This window comes from Rana temporaria, chromosome 7, assembly GCF_905171775.1.
Source record: "Rana temporaria chromosome 7, aRanTem1.1, whole genome shotgun sequence".
In the NCBI taxonomy this organism is placed as follows: domain Eukaryota; kingdom Metazoa; phylum Chordata; class Amphibia; order Anura; family Ranidae; genus Rana; species Rana temporaria.
In genome coordinates, this window is record NC_053495.1 from 20323269 (window position 1) to 20348492 (window position 25224).

A 25224-nucleotide genomic window follows, 5' to 3' on the forward strand; every position below is an offset into this window, starting at 1 on the left:
GAAAAAAATAAAAATAAAACAGCGTGGGGTCCCCCCCCCCGATCCATACTAGGCCCTTCGGGCCCATCTTCAATCATGATGCCCGCCGCCACCGCCGACCTGAAAAAAAAAGGTCTGCCCCCACTGTCTGACAGCTCAGCCGCCTGACAGTTCTTAAATAACTAAGAGGCGGGACCATCTGATAACATCACCGAGTGACCCCGCCCCCTTGTGACATTATCGACCCAGCCCACTGGGTTTTTTCATTTAATTTTCATTGCCGGTGTTCTTTTCGCACACAAGTCGCATGTCTATCATGCAGGTGTGACTTGTAATGCGACTTTTGAGAATTTATATTGAGGTCTATGGCCCTAAAGTCACATGAAAGTCGGACCAAAGTAGTGCAGGTGTGAAGAGTAATGATTGGGAAATGGTGTGACTTGTGATGCACCTTCGGGGTCCACAAGTGTCCATGGGGCCTTACTGAATGAAAACCACATACACTTTTAAGCCTCGTACACACAATCCGATGGGAATTGTGTGATGGCAGGATGCTGTCGGATAATCCGACCGTTTGTCGGTCAATTGTTGTCGTATTTTCAGACAACAAATGTGGGATAGCATTCTTTAAAAATTGTGATGTTGGATTATCCGATGATGTGTACAGAAGTCCGTCGGAAAAAAATCCAAAGCACAAACACGCATGCTCGGAAGCAATGCTAACCATAAGACAACATTAGCAGAAGTTGCCCAAAGGGTGGCGCTAAAGAGCGGAAAAACCACATAGTTTCGTATTTGTTGGCCAACAATTCTTTGCTGTTTGCATGTAATACAAGATCACGGCCAACGCCCTTCGGACAAAAGTCCTACGCTTTGTCCGCGGAAAATCCGATCGTGTGTATGAGGCTTCAGAAATTAATTAGTTTCATCATTTTTTTCCAACCTGCTTCTTTTAATTTTCTCATCGCTACGGTCGAAAAAAAAAACATCGATTTGACCCCCACTAACGATTAGAATGAACAACATTTCTTAAAACCTTCTTTCCTATGATGTTCCCTTCACAATTCTACCTATCGATGGCCAGCTTTGTGTTTTCTTTCATTTCATGGTCTGTACCCTAAACATTCCCCTCGATCGGTCTTCAGTGTTGCCAACCTACCAGATTGAAATTTACTGGCACGACACCCGAAATTTACTGGCGCTGCCATGTTTTTACTGGCATTTCACAAAAGTTACTGAATTACATTTTTAGGTGCAAATTTCAGGATTTAGGCGACAAACAAGTACGCTAGGCAAATAGCAATGTGATTTAAGGTAAAAAAACATATTTTTGTTATTTTCCATATAATAAGGGCAAATTATTTAGTCACATCACCCCCTGCCTCCATCCCTCCCTCTGCCACCAACACCCCCTGCCTTTACCCCCGTCTGCGGTGCCACAATCTCCCCCTGCCTCCAATCTCCCTCTGCCTCCAATCCCCCCCAGGCCCCCTGCCTCCAATCACCCCCGGCCTCCATTGTCCCCTGCCTCCATCTCCCCCTGCGGAGCCACCAACAACCCCTGTCTCCATCCCCACCCTCTGCAATGCCACCATCCCCCTCTGTGGTGCCACCAACACCCCCTGACTCCAATCACCCCCTGCCACTAACACCCCCCTGCCTCCAATCTCCCCCTGCCTCCATTGCCCCCTGCCACTAACACCCCCCTGCCTCCAATCTCCCCCTGCCTCCATTGCCCCCTGCCACTAACACCCCCCTGCCTCCAATCTCCCCCTGCCTCCATTGCCCCCTGCCTCCATCCCCCTCTGCGGTGCCACCAACACCCCCTGCCTCCATCCCCCACCCTCTCCGGTGCCACCATCCCCCTCTGCGGTGCCACCAACACCCCCTGCCTCCAATCTCCCCCTGCCCCAACTGCCCCCTGCCTCTATCCCCCTCTGTGGTGCCACCGCAGCCACCATCACCCCCTGCCTCCAATCACCCCCTGCCTCCAATCTCCGTGTGCAGTTCCAAGCCGAACCGATCTCGGTTTATTTTTACTGGCACATTTCCGCAACCACTGACATATTTACGAACAGGGGAAAAAAGTGCCAGTTTTTACAAACTGTCCGTAAAAATACGGACGGTTGGCAACACTGTCGGTCTTACGTACGTTCCGTCCTCATTGCTGCGGTAGAACACCAGGAAAGGGTCCGACTTTCCGAAGAAGTCTTTCTTGTCCAGCTTGTTGGCGCACAGCTGCATAGTAACAATATCCTAAAAGACAAAGAAAACACTACGGTTACAATCATGGAATAAGGACACGGCTAGTCTGACTTTTACACAAATACTTTGTAACAAATGTATGTCAACTATGGAGTTGATTACTAAAGGCAAATAGACTGTGCACCAAAGACGTGTGCGCACAGGGTGTGCCGGGTGTGCCTAATCACCCCGTGTGGTGCAGATTCCCCCTGTTTAGACCCCTGATATTTCACCAAAGCCCCATAACGGCTCCTAAATAAATAACTAAATAAAAATAATCAAACTAAAAATGACTGAAGTGCTCTCCCGGGGGGGGGGGGGGGGGGGGGGGATACCTTGCGGGAGCGCTCCCATGTCCAGCATTTGTCATCCATAGCCTCCGAATGCAGGACTGACCCCACGGCGCCCACGTCATTGCGCTGCTATCAATCTATCCATCAAGAGCCGAGAACACCGGGCAGAGAGATTGCGTGTCCTCGCCGTGGGACATTCCAGGGCTCAGGTAAGTAAAATGTTGGGGCTCGGGGGGGGGGGGGGGGGTTTGGCGGTAACTGTCATAAGTTTTTTCACCTTAATGCATAGGATGCATTAAGGTGAAAAAATAAGAGGGTTTACAAACCCTTTAAACTAAAAGAGGAATTAAACCTCAATGTGCCATCTGAGCCGCACGACCAGGTCACTCTTCCACTGGTACACTCATGGGTATTGATGAAAGTAATTATCCTAAAAGGCTTTTTGCAACCCACCCAAGCCCCCCACTTCCATAGTGTAAGGGTCAGGAAGTCTACAGCCGGCTCTCCTGGGTGCAGTTCTCCTGTCCTGTCCTGGGTAGGGTGACCACGTGTCCCGGATTGCCTGGGACAGTCCCGCATTTTTCAGGTCTGTCCCGGGCAAATTCATTCCAGGACAATACAGTGTCCCGAAATGAAACTCACACAGCCACCCACCAGGCCAATCTGATGCCCCCAAAAAAGGCCGCCACATCACCGCTTTACTCACTGACAGTACTTGTCCTGGCCCGGGAATGCCTGGAGGAGCACAATCCCCGCCCCCTGCTTGTGATTGGAGAAATCATAAATCCCGCCTCTTGTGTCCAATCACTGTGCAGTGATTCGTTACATCACAAACTAATTTTTGGGAAGGGAGGGTGTCCCTGAATGGTAGTTTTGAAATGTGGTCCCCCTAGTCCTGGGCCTCCCCATGCTGGTCACATATGTACTAGTGTGGGGTGTTTGGCTCTCATACCCCAAGGGCACTAGTGCGCCTCCTAGGGTTGCCACCTTTTCTTCAAGTCAAACCCGAACACTTTAGCGGCACACAGCAATTTTTTTTCAATTGTATAAACTATACATATATTTTGCTATTAAATAACATTTCTAATCATATGAAGTTAATAACAAGAGCCCCCCTTTACATTAGAGTCCCCCTTTACATCGGAATCCACAGAGTTCCCTTTCACTGTAAGGGGGGGCCTCTGCAAACTCTGATGTAAGGGAGAACTCTGGGGCCTCTAACATAAGGGATGCTCTGGGAACCCTGATTTAAGGGGGAACACTGAGAATTTTGGTGTACGGAGAGGACTCTGATGTAAGAGGGAACACTGTGGCCTCTGGTGTAAAGGGGAACTCTGATGTAAGGGGTGCTCTGAGAACCATGATTTGCCTTAGTGTACTTACTCAGAGGCAGGAGAGAGAAGAGGGAGACTTCAGTCACAGAGAGGGACGGATGGTGAGCTCACTCACCCCTTGGCAGTCAGCACTTCTCATCCAGATGTACCTGAGGCTGCTGGACTTTACATTTCCGGCTCCAACTTTCCTTTTCTAAAGGCACGGAGCTGGGGATTGGAGTGTGGGAAGACACAGAGGGGAAGGCGCGGGGGGAAGAGCTACAGATCGAGCCCTCTCTCCTCTCCCGTCTGTGTGTGTTTGGGGGGGGGGGGGGGGTTGTTAGTGCTGGCTTTGGGGAGTGTGAAGGAGTGTGACAGACACTTTCGGCTTAGACAACTGCAGCCAGCAACCCTGCTGGGAAGCCATAGTCCATTCTGAATAATGTGTCCGGGTTTCAGGCGGTCTGAAACCCGGATGCATGATTCCAAACCCGAACTGTCCGGGTGAATCCTGGACAGGTGGCAACTCTAGCTCCTCCTAGCCTGGCATATAACTGGGCCCTGACTCACCAATGACATAACTGCAGAGGGGCTCTTAAAAGGGCCTAGCACTTGGTGACACTACTTACTGTAACCAGACGTTATTCTGGAACAGAGCCACCTACTGGCAGACTGGCTAACTGCACCTGCTTACATAGGTGTATTGGATATTTAGAAAAATATGGATACGGTTTAGTGTTTGTGTCATATAGATGTCACATGGGAATGCTCACACATATGGTAAGCAGTGATCTCCTTCCTTTTTTGGCCCCGGAGGGCTCTTTGCGGTGGCGGCTCATCTTGTACCTCCTGTACTCGTGTAATTAATATGTATCAGATGTGACACAGAGGCTGATGAAGTGTTAGCCTGGCTGACGATAATTGCTGGAAATGACTGTCTATTCTGCAGCATCTTGTGTTTGTTTAGCTCAAGTCTGAGAATCTGAGCTTCACACAGCCAGCTGTACCCGCGGGGCCACATCCCGCTTCCCGCCTTACCGCTACAGAGGAAGGGAATGCCAGGAACCCGTCCCACTGGGAATCTGACCATTTCGGGGATCACAGATCAGCCCTCCAGGTAGGATTTGCCCCCTTCATGACCGGGCCATTTTTTACGTTACGGCACTGCGTCGCTTTAACTGACAATTGTGCGGTCGTGCGACGCTGGACCCCAAAAATGTATGTCTTTTTTTTTCCCACAAATAGAGCTTTCTTTTGGTGGTATTTGATCCCCTCTGTGGTTTTTATTTTTTGTGCTATAAACAAAAAAAGAGCGTCAATTTTGAAATAATAAATAATAATAAATATCGCAAAAAAAATTAATGTAAAAAAAAAAATTTCCTCATCCGTTTAGGCTAATATGTATTCTTCTACATATTTTTGGTAAAAAAATTGTAGCGTCAACAAAATAGGGAATAGATTCATGCAGGCCCAGACTGGCCATAGGGCATACCGGGCATATGCCTGGTGGGCCGCGGTGGCCTGCGGGCCGCATGTCACATTTTCCCCCAGTGTAACATGCAGGGGGTCCAGAACTGTTAGGGGGGTGTCTGTGTAACAAACTGTGGGGGGGCTGTGTAATGTAAAGGGGTCCAGAGGTGCAGGGTGCTGTGTAATGTAAAGGGGTCCAGAGGTGTGGTGCTATGTAATGTAAAGGGGTCCAGAGGTTCAGGGTGCTGTGTAATGTAAAGGGGCTCAAAGGTGCAGGGTGCTGTGTAATGTAAAGGGGTCCAGAAGTGCGGTGCTATGTAATGTAAAGGGGTCCAGAGGTGCAGGGTGCTGTGTAATGTAAAGGGCTGCAGGGTGCTGTGTAATGTAAAAAGGTCCAGAGGTGCAGGGTGCTGTGTAATGTAAAAGGGTCCAGAGGTGCGCTGCTATGTAATGTAAAGGGGTCCAGGGTGCTGTGTAATGTAAAGGGGTCCAGAGGTGCAGGGTGCCGTCGCGCTCCCCCCCCCCCCAGGCTGCTCAGTCTTAAATGACCGGGCCTATTTTTTGTCCCAGTCCGGGCCTGGATTCATGGCATTTTTATTAATATTTTTTACTAATAATGGCGGTGATCTGCGATTTTTAGCAGGACTGTGACATTACGGCGGACAGATTGGACACTTTTTGGAACCAGTGACATTAATACAGCGATCAGTGCAATAAAAACGCACTGATTACTGTATAAATGTCACTGGCAGGGAAGGGGTTAACACTAGGGGGCGATCAAGGGGTTAACTGTGTTCTAGGGAGGTGTTTCTAACAGTGGGGGGATAGTAGAGGATAGTAGAGAGAGAGATCGCTGTTTCTGATCCCTAGGAACAGCAGATCTCTCTCTAACTCCCCTGTCAGAATGGGGATCTGTCTGTTTACATTGACAGACTCCCGTTCTGGCTCTCTGTGGAGTGATCGCGGGTGGCTGGCGGACATCTTGGCTGGCGGCCATGCGCATCGGCTCTCCACCATTTTACTCACCTGAGCCAGATCGTTCCCTGGGCAGAGACGTGCTCTACCTCTCTGCCCGGGGTTCTTGGCTCTTGGTTGGATAGATTGATAGCAGCGCAGCCATTGGCTCCTGTTGCTGTCAATCAAATCCAATGACGTGGGGGGCGGGGCCGAGTCCGGCATTCTGTGTCTTTGGACGCAAATTCTGGACTTGGTGTGCACTGTAAACCCCAGGCGGAGCGCTTTTCCTAGGGGGCTTCCAGATGCCAGGAGGAGCTGCGAGCTCCGACAGGGGTCCCCAAAAGACGAGGTTTGGGGCCACAGTGGAGGGAAGTAAAAATAAAAAATAAAAACAAGGGTTTAGTAAACGTTGAAGCAGTTGTGTGCTGATCCTTAAAGTGTTACTAAACCCAGGACTCTGCATTCACTATATCTGGTCTCCCACAGTACACAGAACATGGAAATGCAATTATTTGAGTAAATATAAACTGCTAAATCCCTTTTTTCATCAGCAGTATAAAGCAGTCTTGTGACTTCTATCAGTGTCTGGTTAAAGCTTGTAGGAGGAGTTTTCATTCTGCACTGACCCTCTGTCTGGACAGTGCCGATTGGCCCTGTGCTGATCACATGCACCCTCCCAAGAAAAAAAAGAACAACTCTCTAGCAATACACACCAAACTGAGCATGTGCAGCCTGACTCCATAGACTCTGTGTTATCAGGAAATATCAGGGGACAGTGGGAAGAAGGGAAGGATCAGAGAAGACAGGATCAAACAGCCTTTTTACACAATGCAGAGGATTAACCCCTTAGGTTGCACAGTGAGTATAACAAGCATGATTTACTGCATATACACACTGGCCCGGATTCAGAGAGCAATTGCGCCTGCGTAATTGCTTACTTGCCCGGGCGTAACGAGTGTTCTGTATTCAGAAAGCTCGTTACGCCGACTGCAGCCTAAGATATGCGTGGCATAAGGCTCTTATGCCCGCATATCTTAGGCTGCATTCTTGCGATGGCTGCTAGGGGGCGTTCCCGTAGTGGTCAGCGTATAGTATGCAAATTGCATACTAACACCGATTCACAACGTTACGCGAGCCCTGCGTACGCAGTTTACGTCGTTTGCGTACTGCGGTTTTTTGCGTAAGGCTGCCCCTTCTATTAGCAGGGGCAGCCAATGCTAAAGTATACCCGTCGTTCCCGCGTCGCGAAATTTGAAATTTACGTCGTTTGCGTAAGTGAATCGTGAATGGCGCTGGACGCCATTCACGTTCACTTTGAAGCAAATGACGTCCTTGCGACGTCATTTACCGCAATGCACGTCGGGAAAGTTTCCCGACGGAGCATGCGCACTACGCTCGGCGCGGGAACGCGCCTAATTTAAATGATTCCCGCCCCCTACGGGATCATTTAAATTGCGCGCGCTTACGCCGGGCATTTTGCCGGAGCGCCCTCGCAATTTACGGAGCTACTGCTCCGTGAATCGAGGGTAGCGCAGAAAATTTGCGGGGGCGCAGGGCAAAAACGGTGCACTGCGCCTACGTAAAAAATGCGCATATCTTACTGAATCTACCCCACTGATTTTACTGTTGTGGGTTTAGTAACACTTCAAAACATTGCACAATCACACATAACATCCATACAGACGTCCTCTTTTCTTACCACACGGACGGACGGTCCTCTGCGAGCGCACACATCTGCGCGGTGATATTCCACAGACAGTATTCAGTGTCCCCCCCCCTCCCCCTCTCCCCCCTCCTCCTCGCCTCACCTCAATTAATGGCTAAACAGACAATGATTCATAATTGAGAGTTGAAGTAAAGTGCAGTGAATCAGACAGATTCATTTACTTTCATTAAATTCCATTTTGTGTTCTGCATTCCGGCTGATATAATGACAGATGTGATCAGAAACAGATGCGGATGATAAATCCGCTACGTGATCCGGCTCCTTTTTTTTTTTTTTTTAAATGTAGAAACTTTAGTCAAACGCCCGAAAGACGGTTCAATTGTTTAAATGGAGATCACCAAAAGAGAACTAAACAGGTAAAACTTTTTTTTTTATCATTTTGGGTAGAGGAAGGGAGGGTTATAACCAGGGATGGAGATTCCCGGTGGGCCGATGGCTCAGTCGGAGGTCCGCGGCGATCTACCCGTCAACCGCCGACAGCTGGCACCTGACGGGTAGATCGAGATTCAGCGAGCATGCAGAGTAGCGCAGGAAGCGTGTGTAATATGTTCTCTCTCCTGTAACGGGACTCACGCTGCTCCCCGGCGGCACCTCCTCTCTTCTCATCCATCCCCATTTGCTTGTGACATCATCTGGGATGGACGAGAAGAGAGGAGGGGCTGCCGGGGAGCAGCGTGAGTGCCGTGACACGAGAGAGAACATATTACACACGCTTCCCGCACTACTCTGCATGCTGGATGGTAAACAATGTGCACCATAATGTGCCCTGTGCCTTGTGCCCCAATGTGCTATGTGTCCTGATGTTCTATGTGCCACGTGTCCTGATGTGCCCTGGGCCCTGTGTCCCGTGTCCTAATGTGCTATGTTTTCCCCCGATGTGCCCCATGCCCTGATATGCCCTGTGCTCTGATGTGCACAGGGCACATAAATAACCAATGGGGCCCACACACGATCGGTTTGGTCCAATGAAGACGGTCCATCAGACCATTCTCATCGGTTTGACCGATCGTGTGTACGCGGCATAACAGTGGTGCAAAAGGCTTCAGCAACGGGCAGGAGGGCAAAGATGTAAGTGTAGATGTAAACCTAATCACTACAATCTCATCTAAGCTTTAGAAACGCTGGCCCCTCCCACCAGCCATCATCTTACTACTTTGTATAGACAAATAAGGTGTGTAATGAAAAGGAAAAAGTTATATTCAGAAATTCAAAATTTAAGGGCCAGATTCACAGCTGAGATACGAGTGAGTATCTCAGATACGCCGTCGTATCTCTGTTTCTATCTATGCGGCTGATTCATAGAATCAGTTACGCATAGATAACCCTAAGATCCGACCGGTGTAATTTTTTTACACTGTCGGATCTTAGGATGCAATACCGCGGCCGCCGCTGGGGGGAGTTTGCGTCGTAAACCAGCGTCGGGTATGCAAATTAGGAGTTACGGCGATTCCCGACGGATTTTCGCGTTCGCTACGTCGCCGCTAGTCTAGTTTCCCGTCGCAAAGCTAGTCGTTTTTTTGGTGCCCTAACTTTAGTCAGCAATCGTATTGCTGTCTAAAGTATGGGCGTCGTTCCCGCGTCAAAATTTAAAATTTAACGTCGTTTGCGTAACACGTCCGGGAAAAAATGACGTCACGGCGCGCAAAGCACGACGGGAATTGCGCAACTAAGCATGCGCAGTAGGTCCGGCGCGGGAGCGCACCTAATTTAAATGGCACATGCCCATTTGAATTGGCCCGCCTTGCGCCGGAGGCCGCCGGCGTAGTTTTCATCGCAAGTGCTTTGTGAATCAGGCACTTGCGATGAAAACTTGCGGCGGTGTAATGTATCTACGATAAGTTACGCCGCCGCACTTCTACCTGAATCTGGCCCTAAATTGGTTCTGCCTGCGGTGTCTGACCTTGTCATATATAATGCACAGATTAAAAACCATGCCCTCCCCATGGCACAATTACTTTAAAAAATAACTCCATCATTACAAAACGTATACATTCCCGGCATTGCCAGTCTCCATAATACATGATCACGAGCTGCAATGTAGGAGGAGAAGATTTAATTTCATATCCCCCCCTCCCCCCTCCTTTCCCCAGATACACATGCAAATCATAAATATAAATGCAATTAAATACACCATTAATCAAAATTGCTAATATACCGGAATAAATAATCTGACACAGAAGTTGCTATATGTAATGAATTTTATGTAGGAGATTCGAGCCACATGAGAGGGAGAGAATTAACCCCTCTTTATTCAGCGCACATCTGCATAGGACACAACTGCCGGCTGAGCTTGTCTTAATGGAGATGTATACCTAGATTCAGAGACGCCGCCGCAACTTTAAGGCGGCGTAGCGTATCGTATTTACGCTACGCCGCCTTAAGTCAGAGAGGCAAGTACTGTATTCACAAAGTACTTGCCTCCTAACTTACGGCGGCGTAGCGTAAATGCGGCCCGCGTAAGCGCGCCTAATTCAAATGAGGATGGGGGGGCGTGTTTTATGTTAATTACTCGTGACCCGACGTGATTGACGTTTTTTACGAACGGCGCATGCGCCGTCCGTGTACATATCCCAGTGTGCATTGCTCCAAAGTACGCCGCAAGGACGTATTGGTTCCGACGTGAACGTAAATTACATCCAGCCCCATTCACGGACGACTTACGCAAACAACGTAAAATTGTAAAATTTCAACGCGGGAACGACGGCCATACTTAACATTGACTACGCCTCCTAGGGGCAGCTTTATCTTTAAGCGGCAAATCTCTTACGGAAACTGCATATCTTTACTATGACAGGCGCACGTACGTTCGTGAATCGGCGTATCCAGTCATTTACATATTCTACGCCGAACTCAACGGAAGCGCCACCTAGCGGCCAGCCTAAAAATTACACTTTAAGATACGACGGCGTAGGAGACTTACGTCGCTCGTATCTTAGCCTAATTTAAGCGTATCTGGTTTCCAGAATACGCTTAAATTAACGCCGGCGTAGATTCAGAGTTACGACGGCGTATCTAGTGGAAAAAAAATGCTCTCGCAAAGCTCGGTGACGTACAACACGTACGACGGCGCTATAAAGGGGAAGTTCCATGCGGATGACGCCACCCTTGGGGCTGCTTTAGCTGATTCCGTGTTAGTAAAAGACGATTTGCGATTTTCTGTCTGTTACAGCGTGATGAATGTGCTTACTCCATTACGAACGCTAGTTTTACCAGAACGAGCGCTCCCGTCTCATAACTTGCTTCTGAGCATGCGCGGGTTTTTCACGTCGTTAAAGCCCACACACGATAATTTTTTACAACCCGAAAAACGACATTGTTTAAAACGTTGTGAAAAAATAGAGCATGTTCGAAAAAAAAAAATTGTCGTTTTTCAGAAACCGAAAAATGCTCTGAAGCCCACACACCATCGTTTTAAATGACATTTTTAAAAAACGTTGTTTTTTACAACCCGAAAAATTATCATGTGTACGCGGCATAACACTTTCTTGTAGTGTCCGCCCATTGAATGCTACGCATTCAAGTAAATAGGGAAGCGTTGCAAACGCCCTTTAACTGCGTGCAATGCATGTGGTTGTGGAGTATTTGTCAGAAAAAAATGGGGTTAAATCTAGAGGAGCGTGTTGCATTGCTTCCTTGCCACCTGTCAGTAACCTCTGAAGCATGATATGAACGCAGATGGGGCTTCAGAGGGAAGGGAGATTGGACGCACATCAAAATCCTCCCTAAGCCCTGGTTTACACTAGTGCGGCTTTGGAACCGTGCTACTTCAGTGCGAATTCAAAGCCGCAGATCAGTGCAATTTGCACCTCCGATTTTGGCTTTGTTTAACCACTTCAGCCCCGGAAAGATTTACCCCTTTAATGACCAGGCCATTTTTTGCAATTCTGCACTTTAACTGACGTTGTTTTAACTGACAATTGCGCGGTCGTGTGCCGTTGTACCCAAACAAAATTGGCGTCCTTTTTTTCCCACAAATAGAGCTTTCTTTTGGTGGTATTTGATCACCTCTGCGGTTTTTATTTTTTGCGCTATAAACAAAAAAAAGAGCGGCAATTTTGAAAAAAAGGCAATATTTTTTACATTTTGCTAAAATAAATATCACCAAAAATTATATAAAAAAACTAATTTATTCCTCAGTTTTGGCCGATACGTATTCTTCTACATATTTTTGGTTTATAAAAAAAATCGCAATAAGCGTTTATTGATTGCTTTTTTGCAAAAGCTTAAGGGCCAGATTCAGAAAGATCAGCGGATCTTTCTGCTGGCGTAACGTATGTCATTTACGTTACGCCGCCGCAAGTTTTTCAGGCAAGTGCTTTATTCACAAAGCACTTGCCTGTAAAGTTGAGGCGGCGTAGCGTAAATCACCCGGCGGAATTCAAATTCGGCGGGTAGGGGGCGTGTATCATTTAAATCAAGCGCGTCCCCGCGCCGAACGAACTGCGCATGCGCCGGCCGCGACTGAATCCCAGTGCGCATGCTCCAAATCACTTTGCTAATTGTCAATGAAAGCGACGTGAGCGTAACTTAGGCCCAGCTCAATTGTGAATTGACTGACGCAAACGGCGTAACTTACGTCTGTCCCGACGTCCATACTTAACATTGGCTGCGCCTCACTATAGCAGGCGCCGGCCGTAAGTCTTACGCAAACGACGTAAACAAATACGGCGGCCTCACAATGACACCAAGGATGGGACACAATTCCTCACAATGACACCAAGGATGGGACACAATTCTTCACAATGACACCAAGGATGGGACACAATTACTCACAATGACACCAATGATGGGGGACAATTACTCACAATGACACCAACAACGGGGCACAGTTTTTCTCAATGACACCAACAACGGGGCACAGTTTTTCTCAATGACACCAACAACGGGGTACAGTTTTTCTCAATGACACCAAAAATGGGACCCAATGACGGGGAACAATTACTCACACTGAAGCAATAGGGCATTCATTTTTTCCACTGATGTCAGGACCCTTTCCACTCCTACTGACCACTGTCCAGCCCTCGTAAACTCTGAAGGACAGTAAACTGGCCCTTTGCTTAGAAAGTTTGGAGACCCCTGCCCTAGACGATGAGGAATGAGGTAACGTGCAAGGCCCAAAACTAACCAGCAGCTCCTACGGGGGGTAGTGCTACATTAGCTTTCCCTAGCAGTCACAAATCATGCCATGTGGCGGCATGGGCGTCCGCTCCATAGGACAAGGGGGGGCAATTGACCCCCCCTGGAAAATCGAGAAGGTTTTGAAGAGTCTCGCGGCCACGGGCTGTCTGAGCGGTCACACAGACACAGCGAGCAGAGTGAAGCTGCCTCCCTCTCCAGTGTTTATGTGTACACAGGGGGAGGGAACCTGCTGTGACCCAGCCATACTGATGGCTGATCTGAGGTACTGAATGGGATGGGGGGAGGGGAGGTCCATCTGTGCAGAAAGGGGGGTTTGTGCTGAATGAGGGTCCATCTGTGCTGAAGGGGGGGTCTGTGCGGAATGGGGGGCTGTGCTGAAGGGGGGGGGTCCATCTGTGCTGAATGGAGGGGTCTGTGCTGAAGGGGGGTCTGTACATTCTCTAGGCTATGATTATATGGGCATGGAGTGAAGCTGAATTATCTCAATAGCTATTTCACACTGCCAATTGGCCGCGTTATCGGTAAAGCGCCGCTTTACCATCGTTTTAGCTGCGCTATTCTGTCGCTAGTGGGGCGCTTTTAACCCCTGCTAGCGTTTGAAGAAAAGGGTTAAATGTGTATCACCACTGCGGAAGCGCCCCCCTCTGAACAAATTTCAGCGGACCCCCATGTGTGGTGGTACAGGACTATAAGGAGATAAAAAAGGTGTGAGACTTCAATGGCACTTCAAAATCCCAGTCAATGAGCCCCAGTGAGCCCTGTAGACGTTCGTTCCTTTGATTTAAGTGTTACAAGTTAAAAATAATCAGAGCCATTCAAACAATGGTTCAGCCGTTATAGAAAACCGTTTCATTGTATACAGACCCGGCAATTGCTGAGCTCCTCCGCCGATAAGATGATCGTCCCGCATTTCTTCCCCGGAATCCCCCTGGGTGAGGAAAGTAAAAAAAACATAAGTAAAAAGATAAAAAGAATAGACAGAAACACAACCATTTATCAACCCAGACACCTGATTGGTCCTGCTGACAGAGACCCGGAGCGGATGACAGATTGAGGTCTGAGGCCATTGTGCCGCGGCAGACATGCAATTACTGTCTGTCTATCTTTCGCCTCAAAGGTTTACTGCTGCCCCTTTAAAGCTTGTTAGGCGCAAATGACAAACACACTGGTGGAGATAGAAAGTCATTTCGGCGATCCCGCCAGACTCAGGGGGCAGGAATGCGTTCCGCCATTTTACCCCCGCAACCGCGCTCCTTCATCTCTCTTCATTTAGTCGCTTTCCTTGAAGTGGGTGAAAAGATTTCCCTCGTTCGCTCCAGAATAAATCTTTATTTGTGACCTTTTACTTTCAATCTGCCTGAAACATAAATACTGCGCTGGGGGTTATTCCCAAGGAGCTCGGTGGAGGTCTTAAAAAAAGGAGTCCTCCGTCAGTCTGCAATGCAATTCATCATTTTCTGAAATAAAAATGACCTTTGGTTGGTGGTCACCTTCGCTCATTTTGCTCGTTGGTCCTTGAAGAAGACGGGGGTCATTGCTCAGAAATAGCTACTGATTGACTCTTTAAGCCAGTGTTTGTCAACTCATTACATGGAGGGGGTCTAAACTGCTGCCCTTGGACCACACATGATATTCAGTATACTGTATGTAATGCTACAGAAGACTGTCAGAGACTGCAGACCTACTACAAGAGATGGTCACAAGCTACAGACATACTACCACAGATGGTCAGAGATTGCAGACATGATACAATAGATGGTCAGAGATTGCAGACATGATACAATAGATGGTCAGAGATTGCAGACATGATACAAGAGATGGTCAGAGATTGCAGACATGATACAAGAGATGGTCAGAGTCTACAGACATACTACAAGAGCTGGTCAGATACTGCAGACCTACTACTAGAGATGATCAGAGGCTACAGACATACTAAAATAAATGATCAGAGGCTGCAGACATGATACAAGAGATGGTCAGAGACTGAAGACATGATACAATAGATGGTCAGAGACTGGAGTCATGATACAATAGATGGTCAGAGGTTGCAGACATGAGACAAGAGATGGTTAGACACTGAAGACATGATACAATAGATGGTCAGAGGTTGCAGACATGAGACAAGAGATGGTAAGGGACTGCAGACATGATACAAGAGATGGTCAGAGGCTGCAGACATACTACAAGAGATGGTCAGAGGCTGCAGACATACTACAAGAGATGGTCAGAGACTGCAGATATACTACAGGAGATGTCAGAGACTGCAGACATGATACAAGAGATGGTCAGAGGTTGCAGACATGATACAAGAGATGGTCAGAGGCTGCAGACATACCACAAGAGATGGTCAGAGGTTGCAGACATGATACAAGAGATGGTCAGAGGCTGCAGACATGATACAAGAGAAGGTCAGAGGTTGCGGACATACTATAAGAGATGGTCAGAGGTTGCAGACATGATACAAGAGAAGGTCAGAGGTTGCGGACATACTATAAGAGATGGTCAGAGGTTGCAGACATAATACAAGAGATGGTCAGAGGTTGCAGACATGATACAAGAGATGGTCAGAGACTGCAGACATGATACGATAGATGGTCAGAGGTTGCAGACCTGATACAATAGATGGTCAGAGGTTGCAGACATGATACAATAGATGGTCAGAGGCTGCAGACATGATACAGGAGATGGTCAGAGATTGCAGACATGATACAAGAGATGGTCAGAGGCTGCAGACATGATACAATAGATGGTCAGAGGTTGCAGACATGATACAATAGATGGTCAGAGGTTGCAGACATGATACAATAGATGGTCAGAGGTTGCAGACATGATACAAGAGATGGTCAGAGGTTGCAGACATGATACAAAAGATGGTCAGAGATTGCAGACATGATACAAGAGATGGTCAGAGGTTGCAGACATGATACAATAGATGGTCAGAGGTTGCAGACATGATACAATAGATGGTCAGAGGTTGCAGACATGATACAATAGATGGTCAGAGGCTGCAGACATGATACAAGAGATGGTCAGAGGCTGCAGACATACCACAAGAGATGGTCAGAGATTGCAGATATACTACAGGAGATGGTCAGAGACTGCAGACATGATTCAAGAGATGGTCAGAGACTGCAGACATGAGACACAAGATAGTTAGAGATTGCAGACATGATACAAGACATAATTAAAGACTACAGACATGATACAAGACATAATTAGAGACTACAGACATGATACAAGACATAATTAGAGACTACAGACATGATACAAGACATAATTAGAGACTACAGACATGATACAAGAGATGGTCAGAATATATGCAATTTTAGCGGTTTTCCTGGAGTTTGGCTTTAAGAATACATGTACATTGTTATCCTTCCAATATTTGCTTCCTAATCCCAATTGGACAATCTTTGCTTGCAAACTAAAACGTATGCACATGTCTATGATATTCCCGTGCGTCACTTCGCTGTGTTAAAAGGGGTGAAAGAAAGTTTAAATCTAAAAATATACACCGGAGAGTCCAGGCCTAATAGCAGCCTCATACCTTGTACAAAGCACGCGTATTCCATGATCTTACAATTGGGAGAACTGGGTGAGGACTGTAAGGCCCCGTACACACGACCGAGTTTCTCGGCAGAATTCAGCCAGAAACTCGGTCGGAGCTGGATTCTGCCGAGAAACTCGGTCGTGTGTACAGTTTTCAGCGAGGAACCCGTCGAGGAACTCGTCGGGCCGAAAAGAGAACATGTTCTCTATTTCCTCGTTGTTCAATGAGGAAAGTCGGCCCGCCGAGCTCCTCGGCGGCTTCCACACTGAACTCGACGAGGAACTCGATGTGTTTGGCACGTCGAGTTCCTCGGTCGTGTGTACGGGGCCTAAGGGAGGTACCCTTTAATGGTGGCCACACATGCTTTAATTTTTTTATTCAATCAATGTGTGGTTTGATCAAAACGATTGAATATGCAAACAAGTGAGTAGCTAATTCTGATCAATTTAGACTCAAATTCAAACGGATTTGATGAAACAAAATAAATCGGGCAGGGTGGAATATTATAGATCATTTTGCATCAATCTGCAGCATTGAGATACTTTCCTCATGAATACGATCGTATTTTGATACACTGCATGAAAGTTGTGAAAATGACAATGGCAGTGAAGTGTGCCCTAAGGGAGTGATTCTAACTGTAGGGGGGCGGGGCCGGACGCGTGACATCACCAATCGTCGTTCCCTATAACAGGGAACAGACGATCAGTGACAAGCCACAGAGAAGAATGGGGAAGGTGTGTTTACAGTCACCTCTCCCCGTTCTTCAGCTCCTGTGACCCGATCGCGGGACACCGGTGGCGATCGGGTCCCGGGGGCGTGGTCACGGACCTTCGGACCGGGTCGCGAGCGTGCCCACGGCTGAGCACTTAAAGGGCAACGTACCTGTACGTGCCTGTGCCCAGCCGTGCCATTCTGCCGATGTATATTGGCGTTAGGCGGTCCTTAAAGGGGTTAAGACTGGGATGCCATTAAAGTTCATGTGCGTGTAAAGCAGGGGTGCCCAACCTTTTGAAGAGCGAGGGCCACATAAACAACTTGGTAACCAGTCGCGGGCCACAATGAGCAGAGCGGGCGGATGACAGGTCACGGCTACTCTATAGGCCCTCCGATCCGCCCAGAAGGAAGGGGACGAATTCCCTTCTGTTTTTCAGGTTGGAGGTAGGCGGGCGTAATGGACATCTGTCGCTCTATAGAGGTGAATTGAGGGTCCCATTTGGTCCGGTTAATCGTGTGAAAAGTGCCTCAGACTGCTTTCACACTGATGTGCTGTGGTTTACCCACACCGTGGGTGCAGCTTAGTGCACCTGTGTCTATCCTGTGGGTTAGCTGAACTTTGCCATAGACTCTGCCTGTGGCAAAATCCGGCGCTGTAGAGGACGCATCGGCTTATGGGGCTCTGGTCCACAGCCACTTTCTTCCTCTACCACCAGCTTCATTCACAACACTGATGCTGCGGTATGGCGTGTCGGCAACCTGCGATCTGGGCTTGCCAACCAGCCATTCCAGAGCGGGAGGTCGCGGGCCACATCAGAGGGCTCCGCGGGCCACTGGTTGGCCACCCCTGGTGTAAAGGCTGGTGTCCCAATACTTTTGGTAATATGAGATTAGGGGGGCATTTCTCGACAGGACACTGGCATTGTCACATGGAATGAGTCACATGCTCCCCCATACCTGGAAGTACTGGGTATTTCCTTAGGCTTAATGCACTAAACAGGGCACAAAGAAATAGCGCACTCTTGTGTGGGTAAAGGACGGGGGTTCCAAAAAAGGTGACCATTTATTTTATCTTGAGATATAAAAGACAGAATTTGTTTACATGCTACATAACCTGTGACTTTTTGTAACAAAAAGCGCCGCCAGGCGATCGGAAGAACCCATCCGGCATCCTATTCGGACACTGAAGCACATATAGATTGCGCTGTCAAGACAATACATTTAATTTGCGCCGTCAGGTGATGCCTGAAACTGTTTTTCCCGCAGCTTCAAATGAAATAGACACAAATGTCTCCGCAATCCCCCAAGAAAACCAATTTCCTCCCGCGGTCTGACCAAAAAAAAAAAAATGTCTGTAGCAGGAAATATTCTACCATTAGCTACAAGCAGAACCCAATCCGGTCTCGCCGACCATTAAACGTTTCCCAAATTATCTATTAGTGTGAAATCCAGAGACAAGCCGCCGAACACGACCAGCAAGTTCCCGGGACATCCGCCTGATTGAAATAAAGGGTATTGCTTTAAAACGAGGAGCTTTTTAGATCATTAGGGGCCTCACGCGTTCAACGCCTGCTCGTGAGAGGACTCTGCCAGGCATATATCTGCCACAGGGCTGGTGGTGGAGGCGCTTGGCGGGTGTTAATAGAGTATTCTTAATGTCCTCTTATTTGACATCTGTGTGTGTGTGAGGCCTAAGGCTAGCCAAAGACATCAGAGGACGGTTGGACACGCATGCCCTCAGCAGACCATTTGTTACTGTTCATGTAAATGAAGGAGGAAGTGAGCAGGAAATTCCTTCAAAAAATTCCAGCTGAAGGTTGTTAAAGCCTCATACACACACAGGAAGGGGGTAAAAGTGCCCAGTATTGAAGGGGTTAACCACTTCCATACCAGGCACTTACGCACCTTCCTGCCCAAGCCAATTTTCAGCTTTCAGCGCTGTCGCAATTTGAATGACAATTGCGCGGTCGTGCTACACTGTACCCGAACAGAATTTTTATCATTTTGTTCCCACAAATAGAGCTTTCTTTTGGTGGTATTTGATCACCTGTGGGATATTTATTTTTTGCGCAACAACTAAAAAAAGACCGAAATTTTTGAGAAAATTACGGTTTTAATTTTTTTTCTGTTAATTTTCTTTGTAAATAAGTACGTTTTCTTCTTCAATTATGGGCTCTGATATGGCGGCACTGATGGGCAACGATGAGGTGGCACTGATGGGCACTGATGAGGTGGCACTGTTGGGCACCGATAGGCGGCACTGGCATGCTGCACTGATGGGCATTCATAGGCGGCACTGATGGGCACTCATATGCGCCGCTGCACCGGTGCTTTGCGGGCGGTTTTAACCCTTTTCAGCTGCTAGCGGGGGTTAAAAGTGGCCACAAATGGGCACTGACTGGCAACATGGGCACTGACTGTAATGATGCCCAGCAATGCCATCAGTGCCACCCCTCAGTGTCCATCAGTGCCACCTCTTAGTGCCCATCTATGCCCAGTGCCCACCTATCAGTGCCCATCTGTGCCACCCATAAGTACCCATCAGTGCCACCCATAAGTGCCACCCATGAGTGCCCATCAGTGCCGCCAAAGAGTGCCCAGTGCCGCCTATGAGTGCCCATCAGTGCCGCCTATGAGTGCCCATCAGTGCCGCCTATGAATGCACATCAGTGCAGCATATCAGTGCCGCCTATCGGTGCCCATCAGTGCCACCTCATCGGTGCCCATCAGTGCCGCCATATCAGTGCCCATAATTGAAGAAGAAAACTTACTTGTTTACAAAAAAAAAATACAGAAAAAAATTAAAACTTAATTTTTTTCCAAAATTTCGGAAGTTTTTTAGTTGTTGCGCAAAAAATAAAAATCGCATAGGTGATCAAATACCACCAAAAGAAAGCTCTATTTGTGGGAACAAAATTATAAAAATTTCATTTGGGTACAGTGTAGCATGACCGCGCAATTGTCATTCAAATTGCGACAGCGCTGAAAGCTGAAAATTGGCCTGGACAGGAAGGTGCGTAAGTGCCTGGTATGGAAGTGGTTAAAGTTCATGTGCGTTGTAAAGGCAGGTGTCCCAATACTTTTGACAATATAGTGTATGGGCCAGATTCAGCATTGAATTACGCCGGCGTATCTATAGATACGTCGCGTAATTCCAAAGCTGCGCCGGCGTATCTTTTTTCTGTATTAAGAAAGCAAGATACGCCAACATTAGCCTAAGATCCGACTGGCTTAAGTCTCTTACACCGTGCATATTTACGCTGGCCACTAGGTGGCGCTTCCGTCGTTTTCGGCGTAGAATATGCAAATGACCTGGATACGCCGATTCACAAATTTACGCACGCCCGGCGCTATTTTTTTTCCGTCGTTTACGTTAGGCTTTTTTGGCGTAAGGTTACTCCTGCTATTAGGAGGCGCACGCAATGTTAAGTATGGCCGTCGTTCCCGCGTCGAAATTTGAAAAATGTACGTCGTTTGCGTAACTCGTCAGTGAATGGGGCTGGACGTAATTTACGTTCACGTCGAAACCAATGGCGTCCTTGCGGCATACTTTGGAGCAATGCACACTGGGAAATTCCACGGACGGCGCATGCGCCGTTCGGGAAAAACGTCAATCACGTCGGGTAACCAAGAATTAACATAAAACACGCCCCCTCATTTGAATTACGCGCGCTTACGCCGGCCCCATTTACGCTACGCCGCCGTAACTTAGGAGGCAAGTGCTTTGTGAATACAGCACTTGCCTCTCTAATTTACGGCGGCGTAGCGTAAATACGATACGCTGCGCCGCCGTAACAATGCGCGCCCCTACCTGAATCTAGCCCTATGTTTTTAACAATATACAGTGGAATACAGTAATTGTCTCATTAGGTATCTGTAAAGTCAGGGGCCCGGATTCAAGTAGATTTGCGCATTTTTTACGGAGGCGCAGGGCAACGTTTTTGCCCTGCGCCCCTGCAAATTTACTGCGCTGCCCTTGATTCACGGAGCAGTAGCTCCGTAAATTGCGTGGGCGCGCCGGCAAAATGCCCGGCGTAAGCGCGCGCAATTTAAATGATCCCGTAGGGGGCGGGAATTATTTAAATTAGGCGCGTTCCCGCGCCGAGCGTAGAGCGCATGCTCCGTCGGGAAACTTTCCCGACGTGCATTGCGGCAAATGAAGTCGCAAGGACGTCATTTGCTTCAAAGTGAACGTGAATGGCGTCCAGCGCCATTCACGAATCACTTACGCCAGGCATGTCCAAAGTCCAGCCCGGGGGCCAAATGCGGCCCCCTTGATGATTTAATATGGCCCCCCTGGGGATTTGGATATATATATATTGTTTGTGGCCCCCAAGGACAGGGAGGGGGCAGGACGATCTCCTGTTTACTCAGCAGCATCTCTATTGGAAGTCCCGTCTCCTGGGATGCCATTGGACGACTGTTTTGTCTATCATAGGAGGCGGGACTTTGTATTAAAGAGGTCACAGAGTAAACAAGAGATTCTCCTGTTTGTAATCTGTCGGCACTCGTCCCGCCCCCCTCCCTCTGCCCTCCGAGGCTGCAGATGGGCATCGTTCAGGCTGCACTAATGGCAATGGTAAGGCTGCATTCATGGCACAAGTGAGGTTGCATTTATGGCACATGTGAGGCTGCATTTATGGCACATGTGAGGCTGCATTTATGGCACATTTGAGGCTGCATTGGTTGCAATGGTGAGGCTGCATTTGTTGCAATGGTAAGGCTGCATTGGTTGCAATGGTAAGGCTGCATTCATGGCAATGGTAAGGCTGCATTCATTGCAATGGTAAGGCTGCATTCATGGCAATGGTAAGGCTGCATTCATTGCAATGGTAAGGCTGCATTCATGGCAATGGTGAGGCTGCATTCATGGCAATGGTAAGCCCATGCGTGTTTTACGCTGATAAATATGGTATATCCAAATAACAAGCCCAAGCTCATCCTTAGTCCTAAGCTGCGCTCTGGGATTCGTTGGGGCCACAAAAGTAATATATACAGTATATCCAAATAACACGCCCAAGCTCATCTCTTCACCACACACAGCCACAAAGGCCGTGTATTAGTGCTCAGACAAACACACTTAGACCGAATTTTAATGGTTTAAAGAATGTCAGGCAAAATAGTCGGCCCTCACGCATGTTCACTTCATCAAATCTGGCCCTCTTTGAAAAAAGTTTGGACACCCCTGACTTACGCAAACTACGTAAATTTCAAATTTCGCGACGCGGGAACGACGGGTATACGTAACATTGGCTGCCCCTGCTAATAGCAGGGGCAGCCTTACGCAAAAAACGCTGTACGGAAACGACGTAAATTGCGTACGCAGGGCTCGCGCAACGTTGTGAATCGGCGTTAGTATGCAATTTGCATACTATACGCTGAGCACAATGGGAACGCCACCTAGCGTCCATCGCAAGAATGCAACATAAGATATGCGGGCATAAGAGCCTTATGCCGCGCATATCTTAGGCTGCAGTCGGCGTAACGAGGTTCCTGAATCAGGAGCATTCGTTACGCCGGGGCAAGTAAGCAATTGCGCTGTGTAACTTATGGTTACACAGGCGCAATTGCTTCTTGAATACAGGCCAGGATCTTTAAGGGACCGATTTATGGTTTCTTTTTTTTTTCTCAAGGTTTTCATTCGAATTGAAATGTGGAGTTGGGCTTTAGAACAATCCTGTTGCTATGCTCTACATTGACAAGTCCCAGGCTCACTATAAGATGATAAGTGACATATATAATCTATGGAGATCTGTGAGCGCAATGCCCCGAGGCAGACACAAGCCTTATGTAAGGAAAAAAAGCCCATTAATGAGACAGTTGTCCAGAATTGGAGCAAGCAGAAGAGTTCATCTCCCGGCACAAATCACGGGGATTAGCTCGCTCCATCCAAATTAGCAGCTCATTAGGGCGGGTGTCCTGCTTGCACGAGCGGCTACAAATTGTGGTGGCAAATTAAAAATAAAAAATCACTGACAGGTCATTAACGCAGGGGATAAAAATAAATAAATAAACCGGAGCCGACAAAAGTGGCATTTCACAAGCCCCATCGGCTAATGAACAATCTTCCTGAGATGACAGCAAGAGATATCCTGTCAAGGAGCGAACACAAGCTTGCCTTACCAATCGCTGCCTGCAACGCTGCAAATTGCTGACTTGATTAACAAATATTTTTAAATGTTTTATAGACATTTAAAGAGAATGGGCTAGATTCAGAGACAGTTACGCTGGCGTATCAGTAGATACGCCGTCGTAACTCTGAATCTACGCCGTCGTAAATTTAATTGTATTCTGGAAAACAAATACGCTTAAATTAGGCTAAGATACAAGCGGCGTAAGTCTCCTACGCCGTCGTATCTTAGGGTGCATATTTACGCTGGCCGCTAGGTGGCGCTTCCGTTGAGTTCGGCGTAGAATATGCAAATGACTAGATACGCCGATTCAGAAACGTACGTGCGCCCGTCGCATGTTTTTACGTCGTTTACGTAAGGCTTTTTCCGGCGTAAAGTTAGTCGAACAAATAGCTGGCCTAGCCAATGTTAAGTATGGCCGTCGTTCCCGCGTCAAAATTTGAAAATTTTACGTCGTTTGCGTAAGTCGTCCGTGAATGGGGCTGGACGTAATTTACGTTCAAGTCGAAACCAATACGTCCTTGTGGCGTACTTTGGAGCAATGCACACTGGGATATGTCCGCATGCACCATTCGTTAAAAACGTCAATCACGTCGGGTCACTAGTCATTAACATAAAACACGCCCCCCTGTTCCACATTTGAATTAGGCGCGCTTACGCCGGCAGATTTACACTACGCCGCCGCAACTTACGGAGCAAGTGCTTTGTGAATACAGCACTTGCCTCTCTAAATTGCGGCGGCATAGCGTAAATAACATACGCTACGCCCACACAAACTTACGTCCCCCTACCTGAATCTAGCCCAATGAGTCATCTTATTGGAGATTGGGCCTAATGCACCGGGCGCGCTGGCACAGACCAGTTTTTCTCTTTTTGATGCATGCGTTTTGAGTAGGAGGCTGCGACATGCTACATGAGTTTGGGGAATAATGCTGTGACACGCTATATGAGTTTGGGGAATAGGGCTGCGACATGCTACATGAGTTTGAGGAAAAGGGCTGCGGCATGCTACATGAGTTTGGGGAGTAGGGCTGCGACATGCTACATGAGTTTGGGGAATAGGGCTGCGACATGCTATATGAGTTTGGGGAGTAGGGCTGCGACATGCTACATGAGTTTGGGGAATAGGGCTGCGACATGCTACATGAGTTTGGGGAATAGGGCTGCGACATGCTACATGAGTTTGGGGAATAGGGCTGCGACATGCCTTATGAGTTTGGGGAATAGGGCTGCGACATGCTACATGAGTTTGGGGAATAGGGCTGCGACATGCTATATGAGTTTGGGGAATAGGGCTGCGGCATGCTACATGAGTTTGGGGAATAGGGCTGCGGCATTTTTTGCTGTGAAAATGACAATGGCCCGGATTCAGGTAGATTTGCCCCTTTCTTGCGGAGGCGCAGGGCAACGTTTTTTGCCCTGCGCCCCCGTAAATTTACTGCGCTACCCGCGATTCACGGAGCAGTAGCTCCGTAAATTGCGTGTGCGCTGTGTAAACTTGCCCTGCGTAAGGGTGCCGAGCGTAGAACGCATGCTCCGTCGGGAAACTTTCCCGACGTGCATTGCGGCAAATGATGTCGCAAGGACGTCATTTGCTTCAAAGTGAACGTGAATGGCGTCCAGCGCCATTCACGAATCACTTACGCAAATTACGTGAAATTCGAACGTCGCGACGCGGGAACGACGGGTATACTTTAGCATTGGCTGC

The 25224-nt window shown here is 48.1% G+C and overlaps 1 protein-coding gene across 2 annotated transcripts in view; it reads right to left on the minus strand.

The window, feature by feature from the left end:
• The window catches only part of CPNE9 (copine family member 9), a 350416-nt gene that overhangs the window by 75606 nt on the left and 249586 nt on the right, over positions 1-25224 (minus strand). For both annotated transcript variants that reach the window (XM_040359035.1, XM_040359034.1), the window contains 2 exons: positions 13986-14049; positions 2132-2235 (listed from right to left, as the gene is read on the minus strand). In XM_040359035.1, the coding sequence (XP_040214969.1) occupies positions 2132-2235; positions 13986-14049 (168 nt within the window). The remainder of the gene's footprint in view (positions 1-2131; positions 2236-13985; positions 14050-25224) is intronic.